At 44.9% G+C, this 21067-nt stretch overlaps 1 protein-coding gene across 2 annotated transcripts in view; it reads left to right on the top strand.

Annotated features, from left to right (window-relative positions):
• CAMK2A (calcium/calmodulin dependent protein kinase II alpha) overlaps positions 1-21067 on the top strand; it is a 586451-nt gene that overhangs the window by 389059 nt on the left and 176325 nt on the right. For both annotated transcript variants that reach the window (XM_086931308.1, XM_086931309.1), the window contains exon 5: positions 5612-5677. In XM_086931308.1, the coding sequence (XP_086787434.1) occupies positions 5612-5677 (66 nt within the window). The remainder of the gene's footprint in view (positions 1-5611; positions 5678-21067) is intronic.

Consider the following 21067-nt stretch of genomic DNA (forward strand, 5'->3'; position numbering starts at 1 on the left):
AACAATTTAATAAATAAAACGAATTTCGTAGCGCGCGCTACATCACATTTTGCGAACTTTGTTTTATTTATTAAATTGTTTACTTACCTCCAATTATCCATATTCCGTTTTTAGCACCCCCCACCCTGCCCCTCCCCGCCCCGCCTTTCTGCCTCACCAGAACTCCCTCCACGGGCCGTGGCTGGGAGCAGCAGATCTCTGATACTTTTCTCTGAGGAAGCCGCAGATCTGTTGAATCTTGGAGTATATGGCCCTTTGCCTTTTGGACATCGACTTTCAGGTCATATGTGTATACGCCACCTCTGTGGAGCCAGTCAATGTGACTCATACTCTCCAAAATGTTAGCGCTCCTTGCTAGTTTGAATTCCAGTTCACTACACAAACTCCCAGTAGGGAGCACTTTTCAACTGCTGGAGGCTTACTATTGGATTTAGAGCATGGTGCCAAATAACATCCTACATTTTGCCAATCTAGATGCTATATCTGGACTAGAAACCACACGAGGAATTCCTTCTACCATAAGGATAGTATTTAGTACTATTTCCAGTAATCTGAATATTTTCAATAAATTAGGCTCTGAATGTCTTGATGTCACACTCTGTATCTAACTGTCTCAACTCATACAGTTATTGGAAATAGGAAACAGGATCCACTTGCCTTTGAATAGTGCAAGTTATAGCTACACCCACAGCTTGGCCGAGGGCTACAATTCTAGTTCTCATGCGGCCATTGAGGGATACCAGGTTCTACTCTTGGTAGAAGAGCTACATAACCCACAGCATTCCAATTATCTCAAGGTCTGCCCCTTTATGACAGCACTTTATTGTTCTGTACTGTAATGTGTGGTTATATTTCTAAAGCAGTAGCCTACCTGCGATCTGAAAGCACTTTGCAGACATGGCATTAATGCGTTTGATTCATAGGTGTATGGATGAGGGAAGGGTGCTGGTAGACACGTCATCTATAATGTTGGGTATTGGTGTTGGATTCTATAGTAAGCAGCAATTATCAGCAGCAAGGTCATTCTTGACCTCTCGTTTCTCCCTTGGTTGTATGGCCCGAGTTTCAATTGTAAGAATCTAGTTCTCCGCCCATGGATAGCCCAATGTCCAATGCAAACAGCGTTGTAGGATAATCTTCTGGCCTCTGGTAACTAGTGTACTGCTTTTAGGGCAGGGGTAATACGGTGCCCTCTGTTCAAACTGAGGACTTGTCTCACTGCAACATTCTGTACTCACTGTAGTTTGGCAACTGATTTTCTAGTTAGACAGAAGTAAAATCCCTCTGCATTATTGTGTCTTGAAATCACCAGTGACATTGTTGCCTAAATCCTGTGTGAGAGACTTTGATAAATGTAACTACTTTGTAGGCTTGTCATTCATTAGAAGGAGTCTCTTGTAGCTTTGTTGACTTGAGGTGGAAGGGAGAGGTTGTTAGTGACTTCGCCTTTTCCTGGGGCAAGGAGGACATGGGTTATGATTTGTAATGGCCCACAGGTGATTATTTTAGACTTTGAGGAGTTGAGTTTTAGGTCATTCCCTAGTATGGATTTGCTGAGTCAAAATGTGTTTGAGTTTGAGAATAATTTGAGTGTATTGAGTAGTTATAGCAGGTGAGTTTTTAGGAATTCTCAAGTTTGGGAAGAGGATCTTTGTGTTCAGGGTGTGGTAGTGGAGCCCTCGGGGAACCTTGCTGAGCTGATTTAGGGTGAGGATTTGAATGCTGAAATTATTACAATTTGGGGCCTTTCCTTAAGAATAGGACTTTATCCAGTTGAGCGATCTATCCTGGATCCAAGTATCGAACAGCCTTTGTGCAAGTGGTTGGTGGTCAACTGTGTCAAAAGCTGATAATAGGCATACTCGTTGGGCAGCAACACATTTTTGTCAACCAATTTTTTTAGGCCATACCCGACAGAAATTGGTGCTGATTCACTTCATATTCCTGGTCTGAAACCATTCTGTCTGCCTGATAGTAGATACTGTTCTTCAGTGAATGCAGAAAGCTGACAGAGGCTGCCTTTCCAATGGGTTTGGTGATTTAGGCTCTGGGAATATGTTGATTGATTCTAAGAGAAAGTAAGGTACTAGGTTGGTGAGGTGGTTGCTAGATGACTACTGAGTTCCTGAGCTGGTTTACATGTATTTTAAGTGTTGGTAGGGTTATGGAATTAACTGGTGATTCTGAAGAACCCTTCGGTTGGGCATGCAGCATCCGAGACGTGTTGTACATAGGAAGAAGTCTTCGTCTTTTTTTATAGTAGTTCTGTAGATTGCCTTTTTGTGGTTGCTTTATCTCACTGAGCTTGTGTGTGCTCCTTCAATATATTTTGAGGAATCTAGCTTCCCTTCATACCTGTACCTCAGAGTTTAACCAACCAGCTCTCCTTTTGTTTGATCCTATGTGAATGGTTTTTAGTTTTATGGAGATCAACCCGCCAAGTGCCCCTTTCAATCAACGATGACACTAATTTGCCAATAGTTATGTGCCTGAGTGGCTTTTCTAGATACATGCATTACACTTTTGGAGCACATATAATATTGATGGTGTGGCTAGCTGGGAGGGTGGAACTAGTGACCTTCTGGTTTAATCAAAGTGTCTCAATGCTGGAGAGAAGCAGGAAGTCATGTACAGTGCCGGTTTGTCAAAGCAGAAGTGTAGGTTCCCTAGAAGTCATACATTGTTGTGATCCATAGTTGTGTATATTATTGAGTCTAACATGTAATTAGTTGGTTAGAGGGCACAAGCAATGCCACCCTTGTGGGTACGCAGCTGTTTTTGAGAATATAAAAGGAGCAATAACTGGCTACGAAGGCACAGAGTCCTTTCAATATAGGAGAAAAGCTGTATTTAGAAGACAAACTATAAATTCACTCAATCAATTGAGACAGCCTGCAAGATGTGGCAGACTGTGCCCTTTATTTTTTTAATGAAAGAGCATTAATGAATGGTGTCCATTTCATGACTCAGGCTAGCCTTAACGTTATGCAAATTTGTTCTGCCACCTAATGGCAGCGATAAGCATAATGAATGTAGTTCCCTAGCCTCTACTCCCTCTTACTTACTCCCACTCGGCTTGGCTTTGACAGTGAGCTAGTGAAGGTTTCATGTTTGCCGTCTCGCTTGTGTGCTATGGACCAGCTCTAAGGTGGACAAATGCCTGGACACTTCTTCCTCTCCGCTCAGTCTCTTGTATATCAAGGAGAGACAGGGGGCAAGACGAAAATGACCATAGGTCTACCTTATATGTATGATACTTAAGGAGCACAGTTGGGGCCTAATTGTGAGTTTGGTCCTTAATATGTGAAGGCAGCACCTAAAGGGCTGACAAAGAAAGAAACACAAATTGCACTTTACTTAGAGTATTAAGAGCTCTGTATCATCCTAGATATGTGCATGTAGGCCCACTGATAATTTCACCAGATGGGGTAATTGCTGCAGCCCAAGTTAGCAAAAGAGAGCTGTAAGGTCCAGCAACAAGTTTATGGTCTTTCGTTGGTCACCCTCCAACACGGCTGGACAGCAGGTGGAAGAGCCATGCAGTGCTCACCAGGAGCAGTGCTTGCACTGGCTGTGAGGATGAGTAAATCTAGCCTACATAACTGACCTGTTTTGCCTACCCATTCACAGTTCCACTCCTTTGAGTGCATAGCTGCCCATTGCACCATTAAACCCTAACATCTCTCTGCACCACAGGACACAACCCTGCACCCCTTCATTTGCACATGAAAGACAGCAAAACTCTGATAATGGAAGAGTTTAACCTCTGAGTCAGTAGTCCTGGTGACAAACCTGTTGTTGACCTCTGCGACAATATGCAAACCTTAGCTTCAACCGAGTGTAGTGCTACCCAAAAACACAACTGGGCATGCACTGACCTCATGTTCACCTATAACATTAAAACTGTAAACCTATAATATGATGTGATATAATATGATATGATAGAATTTAAAAAACGCAAGCTGCTACCCAAAACACAGCATCCTGGAGTTAAGGAAAATCTACGGGCACAGATTCTTACTTCAGTTTGAAGATTCAAGGTTTAGGTTCGTTCCTACACAAGGATGTGGAAGGTGTGATCTTTAATTCCACTGGAGTTGCAGTGTTTAAAGACCTGGTAAAACAAAGAGAATCCTCTAGTCTGGCTGCATTTAAAACATGGGACGCTCATCTCGATAGTACACGCAGATCGAAGTGAATGAGCAGGATTGGCGAATCAAATTGTGGCTGTAAGAAGGCCTATGTTAGAGATGGCCTATAGATCAGGCTGAGTGTTTTTAAGACAGAGCATTTGCTTCTAGAAAGCCAATGTAGTTCACTGGAATGGGCTGATATTGACAGGCAACAGGGGAAGTTCAGGATGAGACGAGATGCAGCATTTGGGGCTAACTGGAGTCATTGTAGCGAGTATTCATGTAACTCTCGATAAAAGGAGTTACCACGGGCAAGATGAGAAGAAGATACAGGGAATAGATGAATTACTTTTCTCTGAGTAAAGAGGAGCATGTTGCACAGTAGAGGCATAGGGCGTGCTGCCGGGCAGTGATGTGGGGCGGAGGAGGGGCAGGGTGGGGGTTAGTAATCACTGGAATACTGATGAACGCAGGTAAGTAGACATTTAAATCAATAAAACGAATCTCGTTGCACGCGTTGCATCGCAATGTTAAACAATAAAACTGAAGCCAGATGATGGTAGCTTTGAAAATGCTGATATTGAAAAGATGAGAAGGGATAGGTTTACACACTGCGTTGAAGGCCATCAATAATTCTAAGATCAGGGCAGCACAACTTACCTGGTCTAAAATAGCTTGAAGATCCTCAGTGACGGCAAGTAAGGTAGTTTCTATGCTGTGTTATTGTAGAAGGCCAATTGGGTGTGGTCCAGTAGAGATTTGGATTCAAGATAGGTGGATAATCGCTTGTTCACTTGTTTTTCTAGAATTTTGGTTTATTGAGGTAAAAGTGAGATCAGTCTGAAGTTATTTACTATATAAATATCAGCCATGGGTTTTTATAGAAATATAATCACTGTTGCATGTTTCTATGGGTTGGAGTTACTATGCCTGCAGTCAAAAAAGGGGGGAGGGGGGTTACTATGCCTGACCAACTCTCCCATACACTTTTAACGATGCTAGTTTGGACTAATAGAATCACCTACAGTGAAGGGCTCAAAACTGGCAGGGGACCAGTAATAAATCGGCAAGGAAGTGGCCCAAAAGAGATTCCAGCAAATGGCCAGCTATCCCAGTTGCATATTAGTTTGATATAGTTAATTGTCGATCCGCCCCTGACAGGTACCTGCAGTCCTTCATCACTGCCACAGTGCATATTGGTATTTGTAGCTCAACATAAACCCCTCAGTGCTTGCTGGCTATTTGTAATACTCAATCATGGTTAACGGGCATATTAACCCTAGTTTTCTCTTCAATAATATGTGGGTTCTTGTGATTGCCTTTGGTTGTTAAAACACCTGCCTGTTGATGTGGTGCTCTTTCATTGTTTTCTTTGCATGTTTTTATCTGTGTTTTCTCTTTTATTGACCACTTGCACGGTGTGTTAATTAATTTTTTCCCTGATAACATATGCTTGTTTTCTGATTTCTTGGCGACAGCGTGACGGGTGGTGAGCTGTTTGAGGACATCGTTGCCCGGGAATATTACAGTGAAGCAGATGCCAGGTGTGTACCTTTGAGACTCATTGGGTACATATGTCTTTGTGAGTGGTGGGCCTGTGTCAGGTCTGCTCCACAGAATAGAGTGCCCTGGTGAAGACACACATGAAAAGCAGAACTGAACGAAACGTTCCTGTTTCCTGTTTATAAATGCCATTGTGTATGTCATCTCATGTCAACTCATTGGGCATATATGTCTTGGCGAGTGGTGGGCCTGTGTCAGGTCCGCTCCACAGAATAGAGTGCCCTGGTGAAGACACACATGAAAAGCAGAACTGAACGAAACGTTCTTGTTTCCTGTTTATAAGTGCCATTGTGTTTGTCATCTCACACACGGTGCGGGTAAGCCTGGCTGAGAAAAAGAAGTGCACTTCACTGCCAGGGCTGGTGGGTCAGTACTTTACTGTGGCAATGCTCTTTTCTTTACACACTTTAGTCATTACATCCTTGTACGTTTTAGCTATGTAATTCAAAGCCGATAGTACACTTTATTTACACCAACTTGAGTCATATGTTTCCAGTGATTTCCAATAACACTAGAAATAGTGTCTATATTTTTCTAGGACACCTGATTGTTTGAAAGCACCTCTACTGTTCTATTTAAATTATGTGCGATGGTTAATTAAAAAAGATATATAGGATTTTTATTTCAAGGCTTTCACTGCCAAATCTAGATGGCAGCATGTTTTCTTTTTTCTTCTGTCTTAAAAAAAATATATATATATAAAGCGTATACTGGGCACAAAAAATCTAATAAAATACGTCTAATCACTCCGTCTAAGACAGGGGCACTGGACGATTCTTCTTGGTGTTTTACACATAATTATGGATGTGCTCCACTTGCCACATAATTATCTTCCCCATAATTTGCAGAATTTTAACAGAGAAATCGTTTCTAGATCACATGGATCAAAAGTTACAAAAAACGCTACCACACATGTTACCATACAATACCATGCAGAGTCAGGTCACTTTTCAGTTGCTGATTACTTCATTTAGGGGTTAAGCTGGAATTAATTGGATGAAACCAGTGCTTTAAATGGACCGGTACTGTCCTGTACCGCCTGCTTGTTTCGGAGAAGTGCCGGTACTTTCCAATTAAAAGTACTACGTCACTCTTGAGAAGTGCTGGTACTCTCACTCTCAAAATAAAAAAGTGCCGATATTCAGTACCGGACAGTACCGGTCCATTTAAAGCACTGGTTTCATCCCATTAATTCCAGCTTAATGTATATTATTTGTCATAGTCAAATAGATTGGCTTCTTATCTTGTCCTTTCAAGGTGTTGAGAGGCACAAAGTAAACTGTCTGCCCTTCTCAATCCTTTTCCTGCTGGCTCAGGGACGCTTGGCAGTGGTAATTCACCTGAATGATGATATACATGAAGTAGGGGCTCTGGCAGGAGAAATAAAAAGTGATGCTCTGTGCTGATAATGTATCAGTGATGTCAGTAACGGGAAACAACCATTACAAAACAGTCATTACAACGCACTACCTTTACAACGCATCTGTTACAACGCAACTGCCTTTACATTGTATGCCATTATAACGCATGCCATTACAACGCATGTCACTACAACGCATGCCAGTACAACGCATACCATTATAACCCATGGCATCACAACGCATTATAAGGTAAGTAATGGAGATTTTTTAGTTTTAGGGTGGGTATGGGTTTTGGGCTACATGGGGATAGTACTTTTACCCCTACACTATCCAACACTTACCCTACTGTTGCACTCACTGGAGTGGGAATACTAATTTTTACCCCTACAGTCTCCAACACTTACCCTACTCTTGCACTCACTGGAGTGGAAATAGTAATTTTTACTCGTACACTCTTCAACACCTACCCCACTGTAGCCCCAAAAGTATTATGTGTTGTAATGGTATGCGTTGTAATGGTATGTGTTGTAATGGTATACGTTGTAATGTCAGTTTCTAAAAATGCGTTGTGATGGCCTGTGTTGTAAAATCATGCGTTGTAATGGTAGTTGCGATGTAAAAACCACGTTGTAAAGACATGCGTTGTAATTGTTTGCATTGTAACGTCATATATTCGTCAGCAACTTCTTTCCCAGATCTCATATCTCATATCAAGATCTTCTACCAATTTTCAGGCTATAGAAAATATTGGACATGATGTGTAGCTGTGCCACTGACCAAATGCACCATTAACGTTCCAATAGGGGACACACCTTTTAGATGGGTAAATTCTCACTTCAAATATTTGGGCACTGTGATTAACAGAGGGTTAGAAAATGATTTGAGATGTCTTATTACCATTATTAAACACACTGACAAATGACCTATTGATCCAGAATCAATTGCAAATCTCCATTTATGGGTGAGAGGTTAGGTTGTCAAAATTAACATGGACCTCGATTTACCTGCGTTTTTGCCATGATTCTCTTAAAAATATAATCGAGAGAGAAATAAAAACTTTAATTTTGGAATGGGGTCATTGCTTATGATACCTACTGGGCTCATCCCCAATACAATTAAATCACTCTGCCATCTTTGACTGTGTATATGCAAATTTCGGGGAGTGGTTTCTGGTTTATACAGGATGACCAGTGGTACTCAAAGTACAGAGTACAGCCAGGGGGCTGCCTGCTGCCCTCCTGACCTTTACATGCGGCCCCCTGAGCAGCAGCAGCACCGGGCTGCTGTTTACTCGACTCAGCACTAACATAAAAACATTTTCTTAAATGTACAGCAAACACTTATTTAAAAGTAAATTACAGTTAAACAAAAGGAAGTTACCTTGCCTTTAACTTTAGAAACAGCTTCATTTTTAAAGACAGCAAACGTAAAAATAGGATTGTCTTTTCAAAATTCAAAAAGTGCATTTCATTGACCTGTAGAACCATTTTACCTACGTAAATCAAATTGTAACAGTGCATTCAGAAGTATATTTTTAAAGTGATAGTTTTCAAACATGAATTTAGAAACATTCATGATTCCCACCATGACAATAATGCCATTAGTGATTACATCCAAGTACAGAAGATGTTTTTTTACAGCACACATCCTGAAGTCATGTATTTTTAGGTCCTCATATATTTGACGATAATGAAGAAAAAGGAGGGAAATTGAAATAAAACATTTGCCCAGGATCACACAATTTGGTCAAGTGGAGAATCCCAGGTTTTCGGCTTTCACATTGTGCAATTGAGTTCAGTCAGTACATGTACATGCTTCACCTCCACAATACCCACTTTACACCCCCCCCCCCCTTGCTGGCATCAGTGCGGCCATCGGTGACACCAAAGACCAAACTTTGTGGCCCCCAAGAAAATGTTTGTGAGTACCCATATTGTAGACTATTTATTCTCACATTCCGTGGTTAATTGTCTCAGAGTCTGGTGAGAACATCAATTATCATCAGAGTCCTCAAATGATAATTGGAATGATACTGTTCTGTATCAAGAAAAAGGGAAAAGAGTGGCACATATTTTTTTTTTTTTTTTAATTTTGCATCACTGGAATTAGTCCCTTCCAGGCTGCTAGCAGTAAATCTTAGCACGACTTTAACGTTGGAGATGTGATATCATGGAAATACTATGGGAATGCTTGAAGATAACACTTTACTAGTCAGCCATTTTGGGATGAGATGAAAGTGAACTTGGTGTTGACAGGACCTTTCTCCATGCAGGGGGTGTTACAGACACAGTTGGTATCCCAGCGATCTAACACCAGGGTTCGGCAATGGTTTTACGCTTCACTGGCTGTGGCCAAAATTGCCATATTAGTAGACCTGTAGACTACTCCATCAATCTCGATCTGTAACACCTGACTGAAAGATAGGTTTTCTAATGAAATATTGTGGAAAGATCATATATAAACAAAATGTACCGACAAGTACAATTGAGGAAATTTCTGATCATTTTCTGCAAAACTGAGGAGGAAGGTTCTTTATCTGTATATCCATGAAAAAACTATCACATGGGGGAAGGGTATAGGGATGAGCATACATATTTTTGTTTAATATTTCAAGAAGTATTTCTCTTTCTGAGAAAATGGAAAGGAACATGATGAGGTTTGAAATAATAGAAGGGGCAGATGAGAGATTAGAGTATTTGCGATTCGCTAGTAAGGAATTTGTAGTAATCACACTTTATTTTGCGATTCCTACATGCATAAGGGATTGCGATTCCTTAAAAACCGCAATTTAGGAATCACAATTCCTTACTTTGATGCATGTGGCCCTTAATTTCTAGGTGCTGATTCCAGTCCCACATAATTTAAAATGTTTCTTATGCTTAATACAACTGTAATATTACTAACTAATCACAATAAAGCATTGGTTAAAAATGATCTGCAGATGGCTGAGGTGTTCTTAAGCTGTTGCCGAGGATCGAAATGGATGTACGTTGTTACTACTCGATGTATTACATCGCGGTACTTTACAACGCGTCTTTTACAACGCAAGTCGTTACCACGACTTGCGCTGTAGGGGTGCTGGACTTAGGAATAGTTACATTTACTATTCCAACATCAGCCTACGTACAGTACGGAAGGTGTTGGAATAGTAAATCTACTATTCCTTAGCCTAGAGCGCCCTCCAGCGCAAGTCGTGGTTACGACTTGCGTTGTAAAAGACGCGTCGTAACTGCACTGCGGGGTAACATCCGCGTTATAAAGGATGTTCCCCAATCAAAATGCCATCAAAGTAAGTACCAGAAAACTACAGCCATAATAATTTGGCCATTAGACTCTGGAACGTAAAAAGTGTCTCATACAACCCCAAGGGAAGAACGTGAAGTGACCTTCGAAAGAAGGCGGCCTTGAGGTGCAGGAAAAGCTATTCCTTCTGTCTCCCTATCGGGATGGGTATACGTCAGCATGCTATTGTACTGAACGGAATTAAAGATACACTGGCATAATTCACATAATTTTGCATGATGCTTATTACTCACAATTCTTGAGACTATGTCATTATGCCACATTATGTGGCATTCATGATTGAAATCTACTGTGAATGTGCCACGTGTAAATAAATGACCGTGAATGCACTGGAACAACAGAACCTGAGCATTTTGCTGAAATTTCAAGTAATTATGTGAAAGCAAGTTACGTGAATTTTGCACAGCCCGGCTTTCGGTGAGTGTGAGGTTGGCATGAGCTGTTGGCGTTCTGTCCTAATTTTTCTGTTAATTTGCCAGACTACAAGTGTAGAATAGCCACCAAAACTGGGAGAGCGCCTAGACAAATTAGAAATCATTAAAGGAGAATGTACTTTCATCATGAGCCATGGCAGGAGTATAAGAGAGGTTAATTGGCTGGCCCATTCTTTGATCATTTCTGGCCTTATCATTTTGTCCATTTGGCCTAAAGTGCACATTCTCACAGATCCCAGGATGTGATAGCAGAGCTGTTGGAACTCGATTAGCGGTCTGTATGGCACAAACGTTTCTTTTGATTCTATCTTGGAGAATGGAAATCATTTTTAAAACAATCTTTTGAAAAATAACTTCATTTCTCTTCATAATTCTGATCTTCTGGAAACGAAACTCGGAGGCCGATTTATTGGCCTAAGTTTTATTTATCTTCCATCTTTTGAGAGAGCCAGGGCCAACTCTGTTCTCTTGGTGAAATCATCCGTGCCCTGGCAGTACTGTACTCCTTTCCTTTCTCGATGCTTCTGCCCGATGTTCGGCTCTCCTGTGACCACTGCCATGACATATTACCCGTGGGAGTACCAGCACCTATTCAGTGTTGTAGAACATACATGTATCCAATGTTTACAGCAGCATGTTGTGATGCACGGGAACGGTATGATGGTGCACTTCTAACAGCCTCTGCTATATTTTCATGAGACATGGTAGGCATTTTACAGCTTACCCGTCTCTGCTTCTGATTATTGAAAGATTTAAAAGCATCTCGGTGAATTTTATTGCTTCAAATGGGCTTAATTCAGTGGGTTCCAGGGGGACCATCATATTGCTAAAACTACAAATAGATTGAAATGATCCCTCTTTCCTAACAGCTGCTTGAGCAGTTTGTTGAAGTATTCCAGTGGTGCACCTACATGAGGTTGATAAATTGATGTACAGAATGCCCAGATGTTGCAATAATTAGCACATTTTGCTCCTCATTTGTGGAAGGACATTGTGTGATACCATCGGCCTGTCTTTTGGAAACCAGGCTTGAGAAATGATGGGTTTTGGCGCATCAGTGTAATGGCGCTCCTTAAATTAAGTAGCTAAAGCACTAATGGGTGTTAGTTGCCAAAGTCCAGTATAATTGGGAAAACAGAAACATTTGATGGAGGCTTCCATTGGCCTCACATGCTACTCCGTCATGGAATATGAACGGTAAGTATTTATTGTAAAGGAACCGAAAGAGTAATTCCAGCCTTGATTTGTCACAGCAATACTTCAAGTAGTCATAAAACTCTTATGAGAATTATTTATAGAAGGCACTGTGGTATCTTTTAACCCCCAGTTCTCCCAATTAAATGTTGACATAGGCTAAGTAAAGAACTTTTTTAGGAAGGACTGGAGCACCAACCCACTGAAGTCACTTCCTAAGGATATAGATGACAAGTGAAAGGGAAACCTGCTCAGGAGGGCTCTCGTCAAGTAAATCCATGACACAATTGTGGTATCTAAACCGGACGTCTCTTATAAGAACGTTCTCACTCTCTGCACTGTTGGATATGAAGAGGAGCCAGCTTTAACCCCTTCCATGCTGGTGACGAACCCCAGCCGTCATGCACTACGGTGCTCGTGTGCTGATGACGGCTGGGGTTCGTCATGACCCGCCCCTGTTCGTTTGTTTACCGCACGGGGGCGGAATCGGGCCAGCAGGGAAGGGGTTAAACTGCATAATGAGTGGCATGTAGGGAGGACCTTCGGGTGTGTTACCCTCAACACTATTCCCCATTTTAAGTATACATTTGGGGTTGGCTACATTGCACTTGGTACCAGTTCACCATTGGGTGAGAGCTCTCTGATGTCACATGTACAATCATAAGACTGCCCCTCTCTCTGCTTAGTTTCAATGTTCTCAAAAGTACATTTTTAACCCCATGTAGAGGGGTAAACTTGGGACTGTTCTCCATGAGGGTAGTAATGTTTATTGCACTGTGGGCCTGGAGCAGAAAAACAAAGTTCAGTCAGTGCAGGGGCTCCAGGGACCAGATTTGTGAGGAGCCTATTGCTTTCCAGTTATGGATGTATTTTACTAAGCAAAACTAACTATCTGCCTTGTTTGTATTAGGGCCTACTCCACTAAGATTTACTTTAAGGGTAGGCTTCAATACCTCCGACGTTGCCGTGGAGTATCTACACATGTTATAGTGTATGAGCTTCAGGCCACACAGCAGGGGATTCTTTTAGTGGTTGGTTTGTGTAGCAAATGCTACCTTTATCTTACCACTTGCAGCCCACGTGGATCGCGTTGAAACTCCTATGATATTAGCAATCAGAAGGCAGATCCTTCAAAGTAAGTTGACCTTTTTCTACTCTGCGTAGGTGGCTGTTCGTTCCTGTTATTAATAACAGGCTGGGCAGACCAAACCATGATGCTGTCAAAACATTGCTGACCAAGGAATTGGGAGCCCGACTTGTTTATCCCTGATATGGCCCCTGAGCACAACTCATCTGGTTCTGGAGAAACCACTTCACACGTACTACTAGTAAACAGCCTAAGTGAATTGACCCACTGCAACTTAGAGCTAGGCCGTCGTCTAATGCCGCTGCGCTCGATTTATCACAAAGCATTGTCAAAAGTGCACAGTCAATCATCAATCAGGTTCCCATGTTTTATTTATTTTATTTTTTTATTTAAGAGGTTTTATATAGCGCTGCTAGACCCAAGAGTATCAGAGCGCTTTACAAAGTAATTTCCTTTGACGCATTCAATTGTAACCCTGCCTTGGTCTGCAGGGGTGAATAAATATGCACATGTCTCCATTGTGTGTTTGTGTGTTGGTCGCCTTTTGCAGCAAAATAGGGTCTGTGCTTCTTCCTCGCCTATGGAGCGCGCGTCCCTGGAGCAGTGCTGTCAGGAGACAGGGATGTTTTCTCTGTGAGCCGGTCTTCCCCCTCCTATGGAGGACGCATCCCCTGGGCAGCAGTCCCAGAAGAGGGTGATGTTTTCTCTTGAAACAGGTCTTCCCTTGGATGGAGTTCTAGACATCGGTAATGTGTACCTAAGCAGAAAACTCTCAGTAATTGGCCCGGTGGGACCGTTATTTTCGATGTTGTCTTTGTTGTGAGGAGAGACATGCCGTCAGCGTCCCCTGCGTCTCAGGATGCGCCGGAGGTTAGAGAGAGGCAGGTGCAGAGCGCAAGAACAGGGGTTTCAGCTCAGTGTAGCCGCCAAAGTCCGGGGTGGACGCAGGCGGAACGAGTGCTCCCTTTCTTTTTTGAAGGCCTTAGACCAGTGGTCTTCAAACTGCTTAATGCTGCTCCCCCTGTCAAAAAAAGTCCTTGGGGCCCACTCAATTTTTTTTACAATTATTCTGTTAAATTGGCAATTTTTAAATATGTCTAAACATATTTAAACATTGCAGTTAAGCTCTGTTACCCCCTTTTACATATACTCCCATTCAGGATATAAAGGACAAAGTTTATATTTATGGCCCATTACGGAGTGGCTTACTGCTGCTCATGTTTTTAACACTTAAAACAAAGCATGAAGATTCTCTTGGCCAGAGACTGCCCCCTCACCCCTCCAGAATCACTTAAGCCCCTCCCCCCCCTGTAGAAAAAGGTAGGGCTGATGGCCTTTTTCAAGGTTGCCCGGCGCTAACCGCCTCTATACCACTCGAATTACCAAACAAAGAGGCAGGCGCTGGAGACTGGAAGGCAGGAAACAGACGTTTTATTCCGACGGAGCAGAACACATCAAAATCAGACAACAGGGTATATTCTCGAGGTGCTCTAACCGCATCTTTGAGGCCTGGCCTCTTATACACCGGTTTATGATCTTTATTACAGTTTATTGCATGTCGTACATTCTTGCAAATGCTTTGAAGTATGAAAGGACATCCTCGGAATCCCCGCTTCAGGCCCGTTCCCACACACATTTACAGTTGAAGTCCCCACCCCGGTCACAACAGGTGATGATTGTTTGCGCAGCTGGACATTCCGCCGATTCACGGAATGCATGTGGTTGATTGGATCTCATGGGGTGGGGGCTTTGATCAACTCGTGGATCCTTTGATGGGAGAAGCTTCCTACTGTATGGGGGGGCAATAAACAGCATCCGTAGGGCCAGGTGGCGGCCCAGGAACGAGTAAGACAATCGGGCACAGAGGAAAGGGAGTTTTATCAAAGGACCTGGGATCACGAAAGGAATGGAGGGAGGTGTTGAGCTGGGAACAGGATGGGGTTCCGAGGCACAGTTGTGTTGAAGAGGGGTTTATGGCCCAAGGCATGTGAGAGCGTGGGCTGTCAGCGCGCGGGGGATGCTTGCGAGGTCAGGAGAGAGAGAGAGAGACGCGCTGGCTGTCGGCGATGGGCAGAGAGGCCATGGTATTTAAAATGGCTCCCGCTTACGCGCACGAATGGGCTCAAAAAGGGGGCAAGATGGCGCCGATAATGTTGACACTGCAGTCTAGGTTTTAACAGTCCTCCCGTTTCAACATATCTAGCCAGCTTGTCTACTCAATGTCTATCTGCATTAAATTCCTAACCTCGACATCATACAGTGCTCCCATGCGTTCCTTTCCAAAGTCCACAGTCTTAGGGCAGATACAATTCGCGCATAATGAACACAGAGGCGGCAGGCATTGAATTCCTAAGCAGAACCCACATATTACAACTACAGGAATCAGGATAATTGTAAACAGTCTCCAGCCCCAGTTCTCAACATTACTCCAAAACCATCCACCAAGCGACCATTCTTCCTGCTCCTGGTGAACTTAGGCTTTTGTGCCGCAAACAAAGTACATGTTTGGAGAGGATACAAAGGAAGGTGGATCGGTGGAATCCAAAGTTCTGGTGATGTGGCAAGCACTGCGGCCCACCAGCTGTGTCCCAAGCCCTTCTATGCACATAAGGCCTGTGACGTTGATGACAGATAGTGCCACAGTCAGGGTGGCGGCTGTTCGTTTCCGAAGGTAGGAGAAGGTGGGTCTGGTCGGATTGTTGAACACCTGCATTTCAATTCGTTCTTTGGCAGGGATGTCCATGTGGATAGAGTTGTTAGAGGTCTGCGGGCAGAAATGTGTCTTTGTTTTGTTTCGCCAGACCTCATGAAAGAAATGCGTCATGGTTTTGCTGGAGGTGGCATTGTCCCTATAGCTCTCTTGCAGGAGGATCAGCCAAGCAAGGCAGGAGCCGTGAATTGAGAAGGGTGAAGGGATGAAGGGTATCGAATGTCCAGTGGCGTGGGGTAGCAACCCACAGATCCAGCAGTTGGTGGCATTGGTGGGCAGATTGTGCTGGTGCAGCAGCTGTACGAAGGAGTTGTTCCAAAACTCCTTTCGTCTTTCTCTGAGTTGGGGAGAGAGAGAGATCAAATAATGTTCCTTCATGGTGGTAGGCTGTGCAGTGGTCAGGAATGTCTCATGAGCAGGTGCATTTTCTTCCACAATCCAGAGTGTGGTCATGAGGAGAAGGCAGAAGAGGATCGTGATAAAAAGTGCAATTGTCTTTGAACTGTGGATTCTGTCTGTCTTTGGGTTTCTGTAGCGAATTTTCGGATGTCCGGTTGCTTCCATCACCTTCTTATCGGGCGCTTCCATCATCTTCAAGGGAGCTCGGTAGCGGGCAGAACCAAAGACCTCGTCTTGCTTTCTCTCCTGACAGCCTCTGTTGTGTTAGGCCACCGATCTGAGAATTATGACTTAGTCAATGGTCTGCTTAGCCGAGACTCTCTCCTTTCGTCGCAGGTTATACCCTTCTTTGGATGGCACGGTAGGGTCAGGAATCTTTGCAAGTTCAAGTGTCTCTGTGTCTGGGTAGCAATTCAGCGACGGTCGGTCTTTGTTCAGGAGCTCTTCCTGGGTGGTCACGTCTTCGGTCGTCGTCAGAGTCGGGGGAATCCGCTTGCAGTGGTGCGCATGCACCCAGGTCCGCTTTCCTTCCACTCGAAGAGCTGTTCGGGTGGTGAGTAGGACTTGCCAGGGGCCCGTCCACCGGGGTTCCAGACTCTTGGCGCGCTGGAAGTTCTTTATCAGTATGAAGTCCCCGGGTTGCAGGTTGTGTCCGGGACCCCTGGAAGCATCAGGGATGGCATGCAGCACCTGTTGGTGAATGACAGACAAAGTTTCAGCCAATTTATACAAGTAATCAGACATTAGGACGTCCGGAACGTTATGAATGGAAGTCGGTTTTGGTGCAGACCAGACGCTCATAGGTCGGCCGAAAACGACCTCGTAAGGTGTCAAGTGGTGTTTGGTGGGGGTGGAACGCATCGATAGCAATGCCAGTGGGAGAGCGTCTGGCCATTTCGGTCCTGTGGTAGCCACTATCTTGGCTAGTTTTAGTTTTAGTGTGGCATTGTGTCGCTCAACAAGTCCAGCAGACTGGGGGTGGAAGACTGCGTGGAACTTCTGTTTTACACCCAGCCCTTTCAGGATGAGCTGGATAACTTCGGCTACGAAGTGGGGGCCATTGTCGCTCCACAAAATTCGACAATGGCCTTAGCGAGGAAAAAATTCCTTTAACAGTACTTTTGCAGTGGCCATAGCAGTGTTATCACGGGTTGGGTATGCTTCCACCCATTTGCTGAATGCACACACCACAACAAGTACGTATTTTAGGCCTTGGCATCGGTCTAGTTGGATGTAGTCCATCTGTAGGACTTCAAATGGGTGATTGGGAACCCCAAACCCTCCCCGGGGTACCACGGTTCCTTTCCCGGGGTTATGTTGCAAGCATATCAAGCATTGTTGGACCAGACCTTTGGCTGAGTCTGTGATTTTGTGGTTGTGCCAAACTCTGGAGACAAGTTCAATCATGGGGGCTGATCCTATGTGTGCAGGGGAGTGTGCCATAGTCAATATGGGAATCAGGTATGAGTCAGGTAGCAACCATTTGTTCGTGTCTTTTGTCCGCCAGCAGCCTTCTTCGTCTTTCAGTCCCACCCGTGCCCATTCAGTCAATTCGTGTTGTGAGCTAGCCATTTGAATGTCCCTAATAGTGTCTCTAGCGTCTGTCCATTTCTCTGCTTGTGACCTAGTCACGTACATGCGTGTCGTCATCCTATTCTCAGCTGTGGTCCGAGCGGTGGTGTCGGCTAGTGCATTTCCCTGTCCAATAATGTCTGTCACCTTCTTGTGTGCCTGGCATTTGATGACTGCAAGTCGTTTGGGGAGGAGGACGGCTTCGATCAGGGCGGAGACTAGATCTCCATGTAAGATGGGGGTGCCGTGTGAGGTCAAGAATCCCCTTTCCTTCCAAAGGAGCCCAAAATGGTGAATCACCCCGAAGGCATACTGGCTGTCGGTGTAAATGTTCGCTGTGGTTCCTGCGGTTAGGATGCATGCTCGTGTCAGGGCAATCAGTTATGCTGCCTGCGCAGATCGTTGTGTGATGCGGGCTGCCTCTACTACAGTTCAGGCCGTGGTGACTGCATAGGCAGCTGAAGTGGTGCCATCGGGGAGTTTGATGCAAGAGCCGGCCACCCACAGCTCTCCGTCGGGGTCAGGAAAAGCTGTGTCTCTGAGGTCAACCCTACTTCTAGTCTGTTCGTCTGTGAGGGTCACACAGTCATGTACAGGGGACACATTTGGATCGTTCTCCGGTAGGGGCAACAAAGTTGCCGGGTTCAGTGTGGTGCATCTTTTCAGGGTGATGTGGGGTGCAAGCAGAGTCAGTTCGTATCCAGTCAGTCGTGCACTTGTTAGGTGTTGCGTCTTAGTTTGGTTCAGGAGGGTGTCAACTGCGTGGGGTACTAATACCGCGAGGGAATTCGAGAGCACGATCCCCTCACTCTGTCGGATAGAGATAGCAGCGGCAGCTACAGCTCGAAGGCAGGCAGGCAAGGCTCTGGCTACGGGGTCAAGAGTGGCAGAGAAGTAAGCGCATGGTCGTTGCTTTGGGCCAATGGACTGAGTCAAGACAGACAAAGCACATCCCTCCCTTTCGTGAGTGAAGAGGGAGAAGGGCTTTGTGTAATCGGGGGTACCTCCTTGTTTCTTGATGATGGGCAAGATAGGGCTGTTGCAAACGTTGCTAACCACTTCCTCTACCACTCCTGCGTCTATCAGTGACTGAATAATCTTTACCAATGCCTTCTCGCCCTCGGGCGATATCCGATATTGTGGAAGTTTTGGGAGTATTGCGTCCGGATGAACAGTGATGCGCACTGGGTCAATCATCATGCGTCCTACGTCCGAATCTGTCTTGGCCCACAGATACAGAGGCAGAGTGTCAAGTAGGGACGAGTCAGTGTCAGTGATAGAAAACATGCGTCGGGAAGGGCAATGTCTGAGCAGAATGGGGTTGTCGTACAGAAAAACTCGAACTCCGTCTTGTGAACATCTAATAGTCGCTCGGAAATGCTTCAGCAAGTCAAGTCCCATAATGGCGTCAGGAGTATTGGCGGAAAGCAAAAACGTCGTGTCAGTTGTGTTGTTCTCTAAGTCAAAGGGGATCGGTGTGGACAAAGGGTTAGTGGAGGGCGTTCCATCGAAACCTATCGATGTTACAAGTGAGCCAGACAAGGGTGCCCTTGGAATCAGTCGTTTAGATAACGCACTACGTGTCGCGCCAGTGTCTACCAGGAATGGAGACTTTGTACCCAGGACCTTAGCGGTGTCATAAGGACCTTGTTGGTCAACATAGAGCTCGACTGGATCCCTCCCTTGCCCTTGGCAGTCCTATGCGAAGTCGTGGGCATCGTCGCAGTCAGACTGCTGGTACTGGTTCTGTCGGGGTCGGTCAAATGTGTTTGGTCTGTTTGATCTATCGTTAGTCGTGTCATTTGCGGACCCCCGTTGCTGTCCTCTATTTCTCGGTCCACCCGCTACGTCCTTGGGGTCCCTATTTCTGTTCATCTCCAACAGAACCGGACACTGGGATTTCCAATGGCCGAATCCTTTGCAGAAGGCACACTGGTCCTTGCTAATGTCTCTACGTCCAATGCGGGGTGTTGGGGTGCGGTCTTTAGGAGGTGCGTTCCTAGGGACATTTGTCTGGTAGTTCCCTTTGTATTGCTCTCGCCCTACAGTCACCCCTTGCAACTGTGCAATCATTACCCTCTCTTTTAAGTCTTTTTTCTTTTTCTCTGTTGCTCTATCGCTTTCATTTTTCTGGTGCTCGTAATATTGGGCCATCTGAAGGATAGCCGCAGGTTTGAAGGCTGCCCAACTACTCTCACTGGCCTGCAGTTTCTGAGAGACCTCCGGCGACAGACCCTTTACATAATTCTGGACAAACAGGTGGTGTCCGGTTGCAGTGGTCATGTCCTGGCCGCTGTAATCGGAGAACACTGTTTCAAACCGGGAGAAGTATTCCGATACGTCTTCCTGGGGTTTCTGACGACAGGCCGTTACTATCGACCAGTCCACTTTCTTTTCTGGGATCAGGGTTTTTAATTTCTGTACAATTTTGTCTGGGAGGTCTAAAATGGATTTCAAAGGCTTCTGTCCAGGTTCTCGTTGCCTATCTATGCCATCGAGTTGTGACCAGGTATGTCCGAACAGCTCAAGGTGGTCGACTTTCCGGATTTGTTTCCACACATCAGCTGGCAGACATAACCCGAAAAACAAGTCGATGTCAGCCAGGGTCATAATCGTTGAACCTAGGGCTGTACCTAATTCAGTGTAGAAGGCAGTGGGGTTTTTACGCAAATCGGGCAGAGATTTCCGGAACGTTAAAATATCTTGCCGATCCCATGGCTGGTAGACCCAGTTGTACACTACCCTCCCTCTTGCATCTTGGTGGTTGACGTCATCGTGTCTTCCTAGACCTCGTGGAGGAACCCAGTAGGGGGCAGCCTCTCTTATAGGCATCATGGTGCTAGCTCGCTCAGTTCGTGGTTCGGTTGCTACGGGTGTCATGGGTTTAGCTTCCGATTCCTGTTCAGTGAGGTGGCAGAAAACCTCAAGCGTACGCGTAAGGAGGTCCGTCACGTCACACTCTCCCTCATCCCCGATATCGACCTTTCTATACAGAGTCGTTAGGCTCTCGGGACCTTTGTCTCGATATCGGTCCTCATACGCATTCAGGGCATGATAACACAGTCGTACAGCAAAATGCCGTCTGTGGCTCCCTGCATATGAGTTGAACATATCCGTGATGTGCTCTCCACTCTCCTTTCTTTCTACCAATGTCCTCACTACCTTGTCGATCCCTGCTCGCTCATCTTTGCTTAACCTGTTCGTTCTTGTGGAATCTGTCTTTCGGGTCTCTGGGTCATCTAACACTGTCGCTTGTGCTGTATCTAGAACAAGGGGTTCGGCTGGCGCAGAGGCCATGGGGACCGAAGCTC

This window comes from Lissotriton vulgaris, chromosome 7 (assembly GCF_964263255.1).
Source record: "Lissotriton vulgaris chromosome 7, aLisVul1.2, whole genome shotgun sequence".
NCBI classification, from domain to species: domain Eukaryota; kingdom Metazoa; phylum Chordata; class Amphibia; order Caudata; family Salamandridae; genus Lissotriton; species Lissotriton vulgaris.